This window comes from Electrona antarctica (assembly GCF_951216825.1).
Source record: "Electrona antarctica genome assembly, chromosome: 10".
Classification (NCBI taxonomy): Eukaryota; Metazoa; Chordata; class Actinopteri; order Myctophiformes; family Myctophidae; genus Electrona; species Electrona antarctica.
Window position 1 is genome coordinate 25572646 of NC_136791.1, and position 16416 is coordinate 25589061.

General features: G+C 43.3%; 1 protein-coding gene across 3 annotated transcripts; it reads left to right on the plus strand.

Moving 5' to 3' along the window:
* The first annotated feature begins 891 nt into the window (after positions 1 to 891).
* selenou1a (selenoprotein U 1a) lies at positions 892 to 14817 on the plus strand. 3 transcript variants are annotated; one of them, XM_079512455.1, is made up of 6 exons: positions 892 to 1018; positions 9668 to 9847; positions 10082 to 10173; positions 11123 to 11263; positions 12234 to 12398; positions 13598 to 14817. In XM_079512455.1, exons 2-6 carry the CDS (start codon positions 9703 to 9705, stop codon positions 13691 to 13693), a joined length of 639 nt encoding a protein of 212 aa, XP_079368581.1. In that variant the 5' UTR covers positions 892 to 1018; positions 9668 to 9702; the 3' UTR covers positions 13694 to 14817. The 3 variants fall into 3 exon arrangements, with proteins under 3 accessions (XP_079368581.1, XP_079368580.1, XP_079368579.1); XM_079512454.1 differs by lacking the exon at positions 892 to 1018 and adding an exon at positions 5621 to 5638; XM_079512453.1 differs by lacking the exon at positions 892 to 1018 and adding an exon at positions 7876 to 8135.
* The last annotated feature ends 1599 nt before the right edge of the window (positions 14818 to 16416 follow it).

Sequence of the window (16416 nt, forward strand, 5' to 3'; positions counted from 1 at the left end):
TCCATATGGAGAGTACCCGTTCCACCCAGCTGTCTGTGTCACTTTTATGCCCATTATGGAGCTTTATTCCTATACCTGTATATGGAGTTCTGTGCCAGGCATACCCAAATATGAAATTAATGTCAGAACTGGCCTGTATGTGTACCTTTTAATGCCCATATATGGAGTTCTTTGTCAGGCAGTGTCCCTTTATTCCTATATGGAGTTCTGTGTCAGCCATGCCCAAATATGAAGCGTTGTGATGTCAGAACAGGCCAGTATCTGTCCCTTGTATGCCCATATATGGAGTTCTTTGTCACGCATTCAGGCATGCCCAAATATGGAGTCTATGCAGATGTCAGAACATATTTGTGATGTCAGAACAGGCCAGCCTGCCTGGGCTCTGGACAGGCCCTGTCCAGAGCCCGGGGCAGATCGGCCTTTTGTGGCGGTTCTGGACAACCGTGGGTCCGACCGACTCGACACCGGGCACTGCACTCCCTCTCCCTGTCTGTCATGTTGGGGTGTGGAACGAGTGTGTCCAATTTGAACAGTTCTCGAGTTACGTGCATTACAGACGTACACACGTACAGACTTACAGAGACGTGGTGCATTTACAGTATAGATAATACACACACACACACACACACACACACACTTTTTTTCCCTTCCTCCCTTCTTTCCTTTTATTTTAAATACAAAATGATCCAAAAAGTGCTACAATAATAAAAAGTAATCAATAGAATAATCAATTTAAAATACAGTCCTTGCTATTGTTATTGCCCCGTGTTTATGTAACATTTAGATATGATGATATAATTCGTTTTTTATCTCACATACACTATGTCCTCGTTTTACATCTGAGATGATCTGTGTCAAAGTTCAAGTACTTTAGTTTAGATCGAGCAATCTGTTGCGATTAGCTGGCCTGCGCTTGCTCCACTATTTATCTGTGCTGCACACTGCAGTGAGTGCCTGGTCACCTGACACTGCTGCTGTCTGTGTCTCTCTGGCTGCATTCCTGCTATCCACTGTGACTGTGAGTGTGTTTACATTCATTCATTTTACATTCAATCCAAATACAATTCACACTCTAACTGCTGCAGTCTGCCGTTAATATGCTTCAATCGCTATAGGCTTCTGTTCTCTTTTCATTCGTTTTTTAATGGTTGACGTTGATTCTGTGTTGTGTATGAAAGAACCTTTGACCGACATGAGCGTATAGCTAGAAAACTGTCGTGTAACGTTGTGTGTCACTCACTCACCACCATAACGGTTCTGTCTAATCTCTCTTGATTTAATTGTCCGAGGCGTTCAAATAAGTCACAATATGAGTCATAACCTAATGCTATAGGATGGGATGACAACAATAATATGATGAACTGATCAGGCTAGCTAGCTCTACTGGTCCTCAAAGCCAAGGCCATCTGCAACACAAGTGTTTTTAAACCCTTTTAATTTCAAGCTCCATTCGCCGACGGCGTTGAGCCACGGTCCACCATTTGATGACATATGTAGCCTCTCTGAACCAAAATGTAGAATCTTTTGTTATCGTTGGATACGATTATGTTCACAATTCCATGCTGTATTGATGTGGTACCATAGTAGAGATGACAGGCAAACGTTGATCAAAAATAACAATTATTCTACATTCTCGAACTGTGTAGACTTCATTAAATAATGCAGATGTTTAACAATAATGTAACACTTGAGAGCGTTCATTTTACACTCAAGAGTTAAAGATCTATAAGGGTCCATTTGGTTAGCAAATCGAGTCTCCATCATTTAGCTGGGGACAACCTGGAACCCCCTCCTCAACTCCTCAAGGACCACTGGTTGAAAAGCACTGACCGTCCTACAAGGCTGGTGATTTTACTGTAGCTTATTTTAAGATTCATAAACAGCGGTGTGGATAAATAAAATGATAAAGAAATATCTACAGTAGGCCTATATAACAGTCACATAGTGATTGTGAGGCAAAGTGAACTTTCCAAATTTCAGCATAAATTCGTTTTCAGTAGGCTATTAGCCTACTGAAAACGAATTAGCAGTAGTACGGTATGTGGAATCGTAAAATATAGTCCATAGCCAATAATGCTATATTCTGTCAATAACTACACTACTGCTAATTTGTGAGGAGACACAATGTCTACAGTCAGAATAGTTTGGGGTCTGAGAGCAAACACCTCAGAGGTTCTCATGAAGTACCCTGTGGCTAAAGCTTTGTTATACTGCTTGGAGCTTGGTCACAGGTGTGAATCAAAACACACAGTGGGACAGCCATTTGTTGTCTCGCTGCCATCTGTTGATCTGTATGTTAATTTAACTCCACCCCTGAATTCAATTCTGTACTATATCATGTCATGTTGTCAATGTGAAAATCACTAGTCTGGGCTGGCTACGGTCAGTCATATGGAGGCCCTGGGCTCCATGCTCAGGGTCTAAGGCGAAGCTATTCTCTCTGTATTTGTACTCCTGCAATAAATACTACTCCGATGGGATTCCAGTTCATCTCTCTGCCTGCGTTTCTCCGATCCGATCTGATGCTTTTTGACGAGGTTTTTCACTACTCTACAAGTTTGCTTTAGCCTAGTTCATCTCTCTAGAGTTTACTACGGTTTAGTGAGTTTTAGGGTGTGAAAATACACCACATAGATGTTGCCCTGAAACCCGGTGTCTTTGAGGCATTTTTTTTGCTTCAGGCAGCAGAGAGCCGGCGGGGGCTTTTTGGATATTTCAGTCTAATTTTGGCGGTTGGTGGTTGGTTTGATTTTTCGGCGAAACGGCGTTCGTCTACAGCGGGAAGGGGTGGTCTTCTCTTCGGATGGGGAACAACAGCGCGAACGGTGCGCTCCGGATCTCCGATGTGGACAGCAACCTGGACTCGGCGACGGACGGAGGGAGAGGCCCTCTGCAGCGCGTCGACGGGACACGGCTTCTCTTCACGTCTCGGCGGGGAGCAGCGGATCTCCAACCCAAGGAAGGGGACGTCTCTTCACGGCCTTCACCAAGCAGCGGACCGAGGGAGTTCATCAGCGGTCCATGCACCGGGAGAAGAGGGGAGCACGGATCAGCATGGTTCATTTCATCATCAGCGGAGGTGGTCACGGACGGACCACGGTTTCATTTCATTCTTCAGAAGCAGCGGATCTGCAAGCTCGTTTTGCGGCGTTTCTTTGTTTCGGCGAGGCCTGTAGCTACACGTGCGTTCATGTTTTTCTTTCCAGTCATTTATGTGATATTTCGTATTCATATAATGTCTGGAGGGGGGAGTATGGTGCTGTGTTGGATAGGACAATGGAAGCGGAGCGGCGGTGCGAGTTCAACGGCAACTTTCATGCAGCTTCTGTTTGACCAAGCATGGCTGTAGAACACATGAGGTGAGGACAATGAAAAATGCGACATTACAAGAAGTTTATTAATAACAGATGGAGAGATTCAATAGTCTTTATCTGTATTCAAAAAGTGTGTCTAAATGTGAGTCTATTCAGCGTATATATAGGCATATGCTGATGTTTGTGTTTTGTCGATTTAAATTAGTTAAGAAGTTGATTCAAGAAATAGAGTCTATGGGGTAATTTGGAGAATGTTTAAATAATTTTAGCTTTATTGAGATTAATTGATGCTCTGTGTCAGACGGCCGAGATCCCGGTGCCCCTCTCATACGCTTCAGTATAAAATCGTCTTAGAATTAGTAGAGCTGATTATTCTTTTCTCGTGTTAAATTTAGTTTACGATAATGTCAACTAGAGGCAGTTAGGGTGCCACGACGTGCAAGATTTCTTTTGTTATTATTGAGAGAACTTTTGCCTTTAAACGTGAGGGAGTTAGCGTTCATCAAGTAGTTACTTGAAAAGTTAGGGTCAGGATAAGTAACGTAACCCGATAGTACCCTGGTTAAGTTGAACTGTGACTTGTTAGTCTGAAGCAGGAGGTGGCCTCTGGCTAGGATCGTATTGGCATCGGATCTTATTTTGTGTCCCACTCCCTTCCCCGCATCGCGCTCACCAAGCCTTTGAAGGAGTAGTTTCAAAATATGAATGAATTTATCAAACATGTCCGAAAAACGTATTTGAAAATGAAGGTTATGGCTGTGTTTTACTCTTAATATCATATTAAACTGGGTGTTTAGTTATTAAGATTGAAGGCCAATAATTATTCAAACAAAGTGGGAGTTTCAAAGTGAAACAATGGGGTTAAGACGAAAGTGTTGTGGTGATTTTAGTGTCAGTATGTTTAAAGTTTCAGTTCTATCATTGATCATGTGGTTATGTGAAATTCGTTTTAAAAAAGTGATTTGAAGTTACAGACAGGGTATTGTGAGTGTTTTAATGTGTCGAAAAGTGATGCTAGGTGTACATTGATGAAATTGTAAGGATGTAGAAGAAGAATCATTTAGAAGAACGAGAACATGTAATTTGAACCAGTTGTAATCATTTGTGTACTTCTTTGTAATGTTGTCATTTGTTGTTGTTTTTCCTGATGTGTGTTATAGGCTGTGATGGAGTCAAAGGGGGGTGTACTACAGTTGAATATGGACTATATGTATTTTTCTGTATGCCAATCTTGTGATTGTCATAAGGGGGGAGTGTGGAATCGTAAAATATAGTCCATAGCCAATAATGCTATATTCTGTCAATAACTACACTACTGCTAATTTGTGAGGAGACACAATGTCTACAGTCAGAATAGTTTGGGGTCTGAGAGCAAACACCTCAGAGGTTCTCATGAAGTACCCTGTGGCTAAAGCTTTGTTATACTGCTTGGAGCTTGGTCACAGGTGTGAATCAAAACACACAGTGGGACAGCCATTTGTTGTCTCGCTGCCATCTGTTGATCTGTATGTTAATTTAACTCCACCCCTGAATTCAATTCTGTACTATATCATGTCATGTTGTCAATGTGAAAATCACTAGTCTGGGCTGGCTACGGTCAGTCATATGGAGGCCCTGGGCTCCATGCTCAGGGTCTAAGGCGAAGCTATTCTCTCTGTATTTGTACTCCTGCAATAAATACTACTCCGATGGGATTCCAGTTCATCTCTCTGCCTGCGTTTCTCCGATCCGATCTGATGCTTTTTGACGAGGTTTTTCACTACTCTACAAGTTTGCTTTAGCCTAGTTCATCTCTCTAGAGTTTACTACGGTTTAGTGAGTTTTAGGGTGTGAAAATACACTACACCACAGGTACATGTCTCAAATGACACATCCAAATGTGAATGAAAACTCCACCGTGCATAATATGTATTGCTGGTGACTGTTGTGTTGGACCTATAATACCACCATTATGTAGCCTATTTGGATGTTTGGCCGAACTTCTAATTAATACCATGTAATTGCAGTTATCACAATTCATTACACACCATTGAACCTGTTGTCATAGAAGTAAATGTCTGTGTCAGAAATGGCATGTGAGGAATCCAGACAGTACCAGTTTGCGGCCATGGACCGATGGCAGAATGCCACCATGGGTGCTCCTTATCAGCCTGAGCTCTTTGCCCTCCTGTCTGGTCTGCCTGCCACTATAAATGCTAACGCAACACAAGTCAGTCAAGTGCAGTGGGCTAGGAGACTGTTTGGATTTGGATGAACTAGATCTATTCGACTTCTGCTTAGGCCTACTGCACTTAACCCGCACCCCAGAGAGGAGAAAGTGGCAAGTTAGTATTTTCAGATTTGTCACGTGTGTTTACCATTTGAGGTAGATATCTATTATCTAGATACTAGATAGCATAGGATTACAAAGGCTGCATTTAAGTGTGACTAGTTTTTATAGACTCGATCTGTACTCAAACGTTTGTTCTCTTAAGTTGTCTTATTGTTAGCTTTTTTTTTGTTCTTTTTTCTTCAAAGCTTGCATATTATGTTGAGTGCTACAGTACAGTACGAGTCTGTGTCTAATGTCTGCTCTGTATGTAGAGTGTGTAAAGGCTTAATAAGGGTAGTATGCCGCTTGTGGACTGAGGAAGCTTGACATCTACAGTAGTATATGCCTTTATTGATCCATGTGGTAGGGCTGCCTGCAAATAACAATCATTTTTCAAAATCTATTAATCGTTGCAGCCTTAGCATGTGGGGAGATGCATGTCCTAGCAGCAACAGCAATAAGCAGGAAGCAGGATGGCTAGGTACTGTACAGTTTAAAGTAGCTAGAGAGATATGAATAATGCGTTATTTAGTAAAATAAATACTCTTAAAGTCTGAACTTAAAAGTCTGAACAGACTGTTTGATCAGTATTCATACTAGTATAGTAGATTACTTTTGATGCAGTAATGTATTTTTTAATCTTTTTAGGGGGTATTAAAAAGGTCTTAAAAGTCCTTAAAACCATTTAGAACCACTGCTGTATACAGTAAGTTACGCCCCTTATTGTGATTTCATGGTCTGTATAAGATAAGAGTTGGATATTGTATGCATTTTCACTTCTCCATTGTAGGGTATGCATTGTATGCTGAACTAAAACCTGGGAAACTAGTTTGACTTTCACACAATTGGGTTACTTAGCCCAGATTTCATATGAAGAATGCACCGTTGCACAATGCCAGCCAGCCAGTGTGTGGCAGACTACAGTAAGAGTAGCCTGATATTTTGACCTTTTTAAACTTGCAGAAAAAAAATCCATGCTTCATTATTAAATTGATAGTTGCACTCCTATTCTAATTTCTAATCCAAGTGAGCCTACTTTTGTTTGCTAGCATCTGCACTAGGGATGGTCATCATATCGGTCTTATTAAAATGCAATATCGTATCGAACCAATATCAAAATAATCAATCAAAAATACATCAGTTTTAGGTTATATTTATTTTCTAATTAAGTAATATTTGAATGTGAAGCTGAAAAATACTTTTGTGACGACAAAGGCTGCAGATTCTATCTGTGTTTTCTGGGGATGCTTTAAAAAAAAGTCAACAAGTTGGAACATTTCTAAATAAGAACACATTCAAGCTGTTTTATGTTAGGATATGGGCCAATGTTTCAATAACGCTGCACCTGTAGGTTTGGAATAAAGAGGCATTACTTTTTCAATGTTTATCGACAGGGGGGCACACAACAGGTGCTCCAGTGCGCATGCGTCGTCAAAATGTTTCCTGCGCGGTTTCCTGTTTCCTGCCAACTTGCATGTACAGGTGCTCCTTTGAGAACTAGCCCAAAATAATGATGTACAGCCCTGTTTATAGGCTATGCCTTTAAACATTTTTATACAGATATTCAACATCGATATATATCGGTTATGGACAGGGCTGCACATAATTATTTTGGGCTAGTTCTCAAAGGAGCACCAGGACATTCAAGTTGGTGCGCACAGCGGGGGGGGGGGGGGGGGGGGTGTAAAGATTAGTCAACACTAGTTTTATTTCTAAGTCTACTTACAGGACATAACATCATATTTGAGTTCCTTTTGAATACCTGTCAGATTCTCTACATATAACTGTCGCAGCTCTTGGTGCGCAAATGCGCCTTGCATCCTTTGATCTACGGCGCAGAAAACATTTTGACGACGCATGCGCACTGGAGCACCTGTTGTGTGCAGGCCTGGTTCTGGACCATAACGTAATCGGTATCAGCCAGAAATGTCACATCGGTGCATCCCTAATCTGCACCCTCATTGCTGCAGTTCCCTTCCCTGCCTTTGGGGAAAAGGGTTTGCCTTTATTCATGAAGGATGTTGCAATACTTGCTGCTGCATCTGCATATAAAGGCAATCAAGAGTGGTAGCAGGGGGATGAGAAGCAGATTGAGGCACCCTCTGCCCTGCCCCGCCCCAGCATGCATCCCTGCTTTTAGATTACTAGGAATGTCATTGGCAAAAAAAAAACATTAATGTTTTTGTCTATTACAGAACAGATGTGTCCTTCTCTTCATGTGTAGGCCTACTGTACTTGGTGTACTGTGTGGCTGAGAGTGTAGAGGGAGAGAGAGTCAAATTCCATGGCCCCTACTACCCCTGTACTGTCCAGATGTGCACAGAGTCTGAGGTGGAGACTGGCATTACTGCACTGCTCCTCCCTGCCTCTAGGCGGCTTCTCTCTGAACAGACAGCCCACTACGGCAGCGGTCAGGTGTTCCTCTCCCACCACCACAACCCAGGCTGCTCTCTTTCACCAGAGCAAAGCCAAATGGGCAGACAGCCCTGACCCAAGCAAGGCCCCTTCAGGCAAGACATACAGCATGTTTGCAAATGTGTTGCTGCTCGGGCAGTATTTAGAAAAAGCAGCGTTTCCTTCTCGAATCCCAACCTTTTCTGGAGCAGGGACCAACTGAAAATCTAGAAAGTATTTGCAGCCGGCTGACCCATTTAATCCATCCATGAATAATTGTATAGTGGCGGCTTTGCACATTGGAACATAGTATAGTTTTAAGTTCCTATTTATCAGTTTCACAATTAAAAAAAAAACTCTTTCAAGGTTTTAAAGAAAATGGCATATGATTCGTGGAGTTAGTTCAGTCAGATATACTCGAGGCCGGGGTAAATTCGCTGCATTTGGTGTTTGCAAGACCCACATGTCATATGCTGATGTGGCAATCAGCTGACCAATTGGGTGGGGTATTTAACCCATATGCTGCCTCCTGCTGGACGCAGAGCCAACCGCAGCCTGCCGAGCCGTTTTCAATGTAGCACACGCTGGACTGACATCCTGTTTGGGCGTCCATCTTTGATGCTAAATAAATGGCGTCAATGCTAGCGAGCTAAAATGAAGCCATCCTTGCTCTAGAAAGCGCCAATGTTTCCATCTAGACCACCGGATAATCAGCAAAGACCTCCGAATATCGCACGTTTTATCCAAACCATGGAGAGCTCCGTAGATTTCGAGTTATTCAGCTTTTTAGTCAGCCTGTATAAAGGGAGGTGAACCGCAGCACTGTTGTGCAATCCGGTCTAGGATTCCTAAAGAAGGAAAGGCCAAGCCAAAAAAAGAATTTAAAAAAAGAAATCCCGATCCGGCTTGATATCAATAATAAAGCTTATCAGACGGAACATTACGCCAGAAGCAGATGCTGGTTGGATTCCTTCTGACGGAACGTTCCGCCAGGAGCAGTTAATTTGTTAAGCTCACCTAAGACTGCATTCTTCCTGCCTTCCTTCTGCATATGGTTCCTGGTTGTTGTTATGCTCTGTTTACTCCAACCGCCACCCCAGCACCACCGGTGGGCTCTGCTATTTCTGTTCCCAGAGCGGAACGCCAAGATAAAATATTATATGCGCACTTGTATTCTCATTCTATAATAAAGATTTATTTGTGAGTTATCTGACTTACACTTTTTACATTATTTACATTTTCTGTAGTAAATTATTATGTATTTTGACTACTGTATGGCCATCCACACTTTTACTGTAGGACAGATCCTGTTCAAGCAAAAAAGGTTTGCATCTTAACTAACAACCACATGAACTCCAGCGTCCCTATCCTCGGGCCGAATATTTGGACCAAAATATTGTGTTATGATTTGTCACGACTCGAGTTGGCTTTGTACGACGCTTAAAAGGTCTTTAAATAAATACTTTTTGAAATGTCTATGGGGAAAATGTATTGGGAATTATTTCCTGGGCTTGGCGTCGTCATGAAAGGGGGCGGGACTGCAACGCTCTGTAAACTACTGAAAAATGTCTCATACGTTTTTTTAAACTCTTGCAATCATATTCTAATTTATTCTGTTCTTTTCTTCTCCCCCATTTTTTTTTTGTAGTGTTGTCCTCCGCACTGGAGGGGGAGCTGTTAGGAATGGGGGTGTGGTCTCTGGGTCTGGGCGCTATCGGGGCAGCACTAGCCGGGATCTTCCTGGCCAACACTAACCTGTGTCTGTCCAAAACTGCCCTGGCCTCGCTGGAGCACCTGGAGGATGCCGATCTGCGCTCCATGCAAGATGGTCAGAAAATGCTATTTGTTTGTATCCACAAATGTCAAATTGTGTAGATCTGCTATTTTCACTAGTTTGGGTGCTGGGAAAACTTTAAATGTATTTTTTGGGTCTTGACTCAGCTACAGTACAACGTTTGGGAACCAGTGACCACTGCATTATGCTATTCACACTGACAAATTGTGCAAACCGTGCCTGCAAACTTGTTGGTTTATTTTGTATTGATTCCGCTGTCCTTTTCAGAGGACAAGGTGGTGAAGGCCAAGACGCTGTGGGAGAAGAACGGGGCTGTGGTCATGGCAGTACGGCGGCCTGGATGATTTTTGTGCAGAGAGGTGACAGAATACCGTTTTGATAACTTAATCCCAGAGGTTGCCAGTCAGTGGCCAAGCAAGCAGATGAAGGATTCAGCCAATGGTTATTTTTTGTAAATCAAATGTTTATTTTTTTAAGTAGTACAGAATATAAGTTCGGTACAATACAGAACAGCCTAACAATATTACAAATTCCAGCCATTCCAAGAAACGGAACAACAGTTTAAAAAAAAAAAACAACACAATGTTCTTGCATTCATTTAAGGTTATAAATCCAAAATCTGTCTCGCGTCTCTTTCATTTGACTTTCTCCATTCACTCTGCCCAATGATTTTAACCATTTCCTCGTTTCACTCTTTAAGCCCAGGGGTTCTAGGAACCGTTCAATTACGCAGCAGGATAATGTCCCTTTATATTATTAGTTATATCCCTGCAAAATAGCCTCAGTCTTAACCCATAAAACCGGGAAAGCATCCGTGTCACTTGTACAGCTGCACAAGCGTGTACAGCTGCTATTTATTTGCAGTTTGAAAAGTAAAACGTTTCGAAACTACTGGTGTAGACGGCATTTGCAGAATGGGCCTTGGGTCTTAATGGGTCCACAGTGATCTGAACCTCCTCAAGCTCTCCTGGGGATCCGCAGACCCCATTTTGAAGACCACTGGTTTAAATATACAGAAGGATATCTTTCTCCCTGTCAGTTTGTCTCCCGTCTCACTCTTCTTGTCTTGATCTGGTGCCTCTCTTTCTCTCACAGCTGTCTGTCTCTCTTCCTGTCTCTCTGCAGGAGGTCTCTGAGCTGTCTGTCTCTCTCTGAGCTGTCTGTTTCTCTCAGAGCTGTCTGTCTCTCTCTCTGATCTGTCTCTCTCGCTCTCTGAGCTGTCTGTCTCTCTTCCTGTCTCCCTGCAGGAGGCCTCTGGGCTGTCTGTCTCTCTCTGAGCTGTCTGTCTCTCTTCCCGTCTGTCTGCAGGAGGCCTCTGAGCTGTCCTCTCTGCGGTCCCAGCTGGAAGAGCTCGGGGTCCCTCTGGTTGCCGTGGTGAAGGAGAACATCGGCACAGAGATCCAGGACTTCAAACCGCACTTCGCTGGAGACATCTACATAGATGAGCATGTATGTAACCATTTATTATATATATAGCAAGCCTGTTGAGAACTCTATTTTTCGCCGGCTGCCGGGCGAGGCTGCGCTACCCGTTATCACTGTATTAAATATACGAATATTATCAGGACGTTGGAATATGGCCATACTGGCATATTAGACATTGTGGTGTTTGGCTGTATTCCCCCGGACTGCACGTGGTGGTGCAGACATAGCCTGGTCAAGGACTCCCCCTGCTGAACGTGTCATTTCCAACTCTATTGTCGGCGCATGTAAACTAGGGGCTACTAATATACTATAACTCGTACTGTAACTCGGACGGCGTTGAGTCGGGTCTGGTGGCCTTCGCAACGCTCGGCACGGCGACTCGCTTGGCTAGCGCCTCGCTCGGTGGTGCCTCACGTGGCTCAAGGCCACCAGACACGGCGCGCCTCCGTCATTGACATCATTGACACAAAAAGCTAACGCTCTCATAGTTTCTCTTCTGGATTTCCCAGTATGTTGATTATCACATACTGGGGGTATTTCTAAGGTGCTGATTACGAACATTTTCTTGATTATCGGGTGATAACAGTTGAATGGGGTGCAGCTGGGCGGGCCCGTCTAGAGTTTGAATGGACAGGTATCAGTCAAAAGGGAGACATTGAAGAGGAACGACGGGTGGGGAAGGATCAACATGAGTCCGACACCCAACCCAAAACCCAAACCTAACCTAGCATGAAGCCATGGCTGAGCACGGGGTTAGTTGTAACCGGCTGCGCATGTCGGGAGCCACGGGTTAGTTTTAACCTGCCACGCATGCCGGGAGCCACGGGTTAGTTTTAACTTTCATCACGGGTTAGTTGTAAGTGGCACCGCATGTCGGGATCGATGGTGTTGTCGAACTAATGCCTGTCGGACTGTTAGTATGTCTAACCAACGTGTGTGTGTGTGTGTGTGTGTGTGTGTGTGTGTGTGTGTGTGCGCGCGTGTATCTCTGCAGAAACACTTTTACGGGCCCCTGCAGAGAAAGATGGGGGGGCTGGGCTTCATCCGGCTGGGGGTGTGGCAGAACTTCATGCGGGCCTGGCGAGCTGGTTACCAGGGCAACATGAACGGCGAGGGCTTCGTCTTGGGAGGCGTGTTCGTCATCGGCGCGGGAGACCAGGTAACCTAACTAAAGGGTCCGTCCAGCTAGGACCCCCAGGGGTCCTTGAGAGGGTTTCCAGGGAAGCACCAGCTACATAATCGATGGTTTGGAACCAAATTCAGAGAGCAAATCGTTCCTGCCGGGCGGAAACCTCTTATCTCCATATTCCAACTTTTTGGAGGCTCCACTTACAGAGTAACTCTGAGAGTGGACAAAACTGTCTATTTATCATACCAGATATAGGGCTCAGATGCTTAAAGGTATATTCAGTGATTTCACTTAATTCAAATATCACTGATTTGTTCTTATTTTTTGGATAATCCTCCCTACTATAAAGTGTGCTGACCATATAAGGAGTTCCTCCCTGTCCCCAGTGAGCCCCTGGGGTCAAAAAACCCTAGTTTCGGTTTGGGCTTTGGGTGGCAAAGCCTTCATCCAATCAGGATGAGAGGGGCCTTCTTTCAATCACGATCGAGTGGGGCGGGCATTGGTGCACGTGCTGTTGGTCTGTTGTACTTCCCCCACTGTAGAGCGTGTGCATGTGCACATCTTGTTACCGGGTGGACCGGGTTTTTTTCCAAATCACCCAAATCACTGAATGCTCCTTTAACATGTTTGGGGGTCTCAGCTTTATCACTAAAGATTTTCAAGTGTTCCCTGATCCAGAAATGTTTGAGAACCGCCGAGTTGTGTATTGTTCAGTTGCTTGGCTCACAACATTGCACTTGAGGTGTCCGGTAGTGTTTTGTTTGCTATTTTTTTCAGCGCCCTCTTGTGGACCATAGCTTGGAACCACAGGTGTAGACCACAAGAATGTGTGTGAATTAGTGATGGGAATTATCAATTAATACATTTGATAACCTTATCGATCGATTAACCGGTTAGTTGATGACTGGTGTTTTTTTTAAATAAATCTAAGAATCTTCCCTCAATGTCTAACACAAATCTACATTTTGCTGATATACAGAAAGAATACAAAAGGCATATTATATTCCTTAATCAAATATTTATTTGACAATTTTTTTTAACTGGCCAACATGTGCGTTCCTCGGCCAGACGGCATTACATTCACAGAAAATCGGCCAATGATAGAACCGCAGAATTTGATTAATTGTTAAATGTTGCGTCTAACAGAATTTCTTAACGGCGATTCATTGATGAACTATTAACATCCCTAGTGTGAATAGACCTTTTCAACATTGTTTCTTGTATTACAGGGCATCCTTCTGGAACACAGAGAGAAGGAGTTTGGGAATAAAGTGGAAAATGCTGATGTTTTAGAGGCCGTCAAGAAAATTGTGCCGGTGAAATAGCGTGTATATAATATCTTTTTTTTGGGTCACATTAGAGACCAGCGATATTATATTTAGATTAAAATTTATGAAAAAGAGACTTGGACACAGTCGTTTGCTGTTTACTTACACATGTTTACTAATCTCCTGAGATGTGTTTTTTTCTTTTTTTTTTGCATGATCGTTTGGGATTGCCTGTGCTGTAATGCCATTTTCACCAATAGACATGCCATTTTTTACATTGTTAAGTTATTGAGATGTAGTCTCTGTCCATTTTTGAAATTCTACCAGCAATAATGTGAATGCTTTAGATTTACTCAGGTGATCTCCGCTGTGTTGTTGTCGAATATGGCTTTACGCTTGGGCTACTTTAACTTTACGCAGATAAAAAGGCAGTGTAGCAAATAAATTAGATGCGTTAGAATGCACGACAGATTTAATAAAAAAAATTAATTCAACATTGCTTACTTGACTGTACTAGTGTGTACGCATCCAGCAGCTAAGAGTATGTTTTAAAAACACTAAAACAAAGGCAAAACTTGAAGTCAGAACCTGTGTTGGGCAGTTTAACTCTTCCACTGACCGAATGGTTGAATCTATATTTAATTACATTACTGTGTTGTACTACTGAGGTCACCGATATTAACATCTAGTATCTGTCTGTTTTATAGTGCCCTTCCTATGCGTATTTGTCTGATGCGGCGGTTCTCAGGGGGGGTTCTAATCTAAATAGACCCTCACAGGTATGTAACTCTGAGTATACAACATGGAACCAAATTGGTTCCATGTTGTAAACTCAGAGTTACGGGGGTCAGTCAAATGAAAGAAGTTTTGAGTCGAATCCCAGATGTGTGGTGCGGTTTACCTACTCGGGTAACCAAGCTTGCCTCCAGCGTGACCGATGTGCAGTGTGTGGTCTGTGCGTGTGCGTTAATGACGACCTGACTCTAAACTCTTCAGGGATGGGAGCAGGTTCGATGCTTTGATGCGAACGGACTCGCCTGCTACTGTTGTGTTGGTGGCTGTTCTTGGTTTCCTTGAAGTAGGTGACTGCATGAGTTTGAATAGTACGGTGTGAGGCGTGTGTCGAATGTGTATTCTATTAAATAAGTGAATGCAAAGCACAATAAATTCTAGGAACCTCATCACGCCGTCCTGTGTTCTTATTAAGGAAAAGCTTAATCACAAATGCAATTTCTCACTGATTATTCCATCAAATACAATTTCATGAATTAATCTAATGATTGAAAAGCAGTTTATCGACGTGAAGAATGTAATTGATTATTTTTTACATTAGGAAAAAACCCCATGCTGGAGCCGTGGATCTGGATCCAGATCTTCAAATGGAAAAATCAACAGGAAGTTAACATTTAGTTAACCTTACTTGATGCTCTAGTAGTGACTATACTGTCTGAATCAACGTATTTGTTTATATACTAAGAGTGACTATGAGAGCTGTTTAAATACACACACTCACACTCACACACACACACACACACACACTGAGCTGAATGCACACTGCAGCCGTGAGCGCACAGCACCATCTGCTGGTCAACAGCATGACAATCGGTTGATCTGATATAATAGCATAATGCACAGGTGCAGTTAATTGAACTAATCAATTTAACCCATTACTATCAATTTTAATACAAATGAATGATTATGGGAAATAATTCCACTAACATGTACTTATAATTGCATTTGTCACTTGGTCACTCATATCCCTGTTGTGGCGCAAGTGAGTGCTAGACATAACCTGACTCCGCTGCTGCCCCATCTGGCGGAGTCAGGTTAGGCTAGACAGACATCCTCCTGAAAAATGGCGTACTATAGCATGCCGGTTTTCATCATTTTTGAGGATTTGAAAAACAGACAAATCACTCCGACACCATGGATTATGAAAATCCTCGATTTTCAACATTTTTGACCATGCGGGCGGCATACTATAGCACGCCATTTTTCATTTTTGAGGATTTGAAAAAAAGATGAAAAGCACTCCAAGACCATGGTCTATAGCCCAATTAGCCCATGGTCTCGGACGACATACTATAGCATGCTGTTTTTCATCATTTTTGAGGATTTGAAAAAAAAGACAAATAACTCAAACTACAAAACATTTCAAAGTAAAAAGTTCCACCATGTGTGCCCACAGTAAGCTGAATTATAAAAATCACACCTGTGTGAAGTGACTGGTGCAACTCTGTGTGGGTCCCCGGAAGTTCCAGACCCACAGGACCACAGCCAGGGTGCCGGCCCGGTTCCGGCGAACCGCCCCACGTCCGAAACGGTGGAGAAATTTGAGAGTTACCATGTGGGGGTCTCTGGGGGTCACACATCCAGACCCCCAGGAACGCGCCCAGGGGGCCGGGCCGATTCCGGCGAGCAGCCCCACGTCCGAAACGGTTGAGAAATGACAGAGTTACCGTGTGGGGGTCCCTCTACTGTACTGTACTGTCACTGTATACACCGAAGTCATCATACAGTTAATGTGTGTTTGTGTGTGTTAGGTTGCGCACAGGTGGTGGAAAAACAACCATGCTATTTTCGTGCTCATGCCCAGGCAGGCACCCAGCCAGGCAGCCAGCCACACACAGCTCCGTAAGGGAGTGGTTGCACCACTCAAAGTGTGAATGGTGCCAAAGTCATTGACCCCCATTGATGTCCACCGTAAAATGAACCTAAATACGCGTCACAGTGCGACGTGTTTTGATCTTGTAGACCAGCTATTTTTGCTATATTTGAAT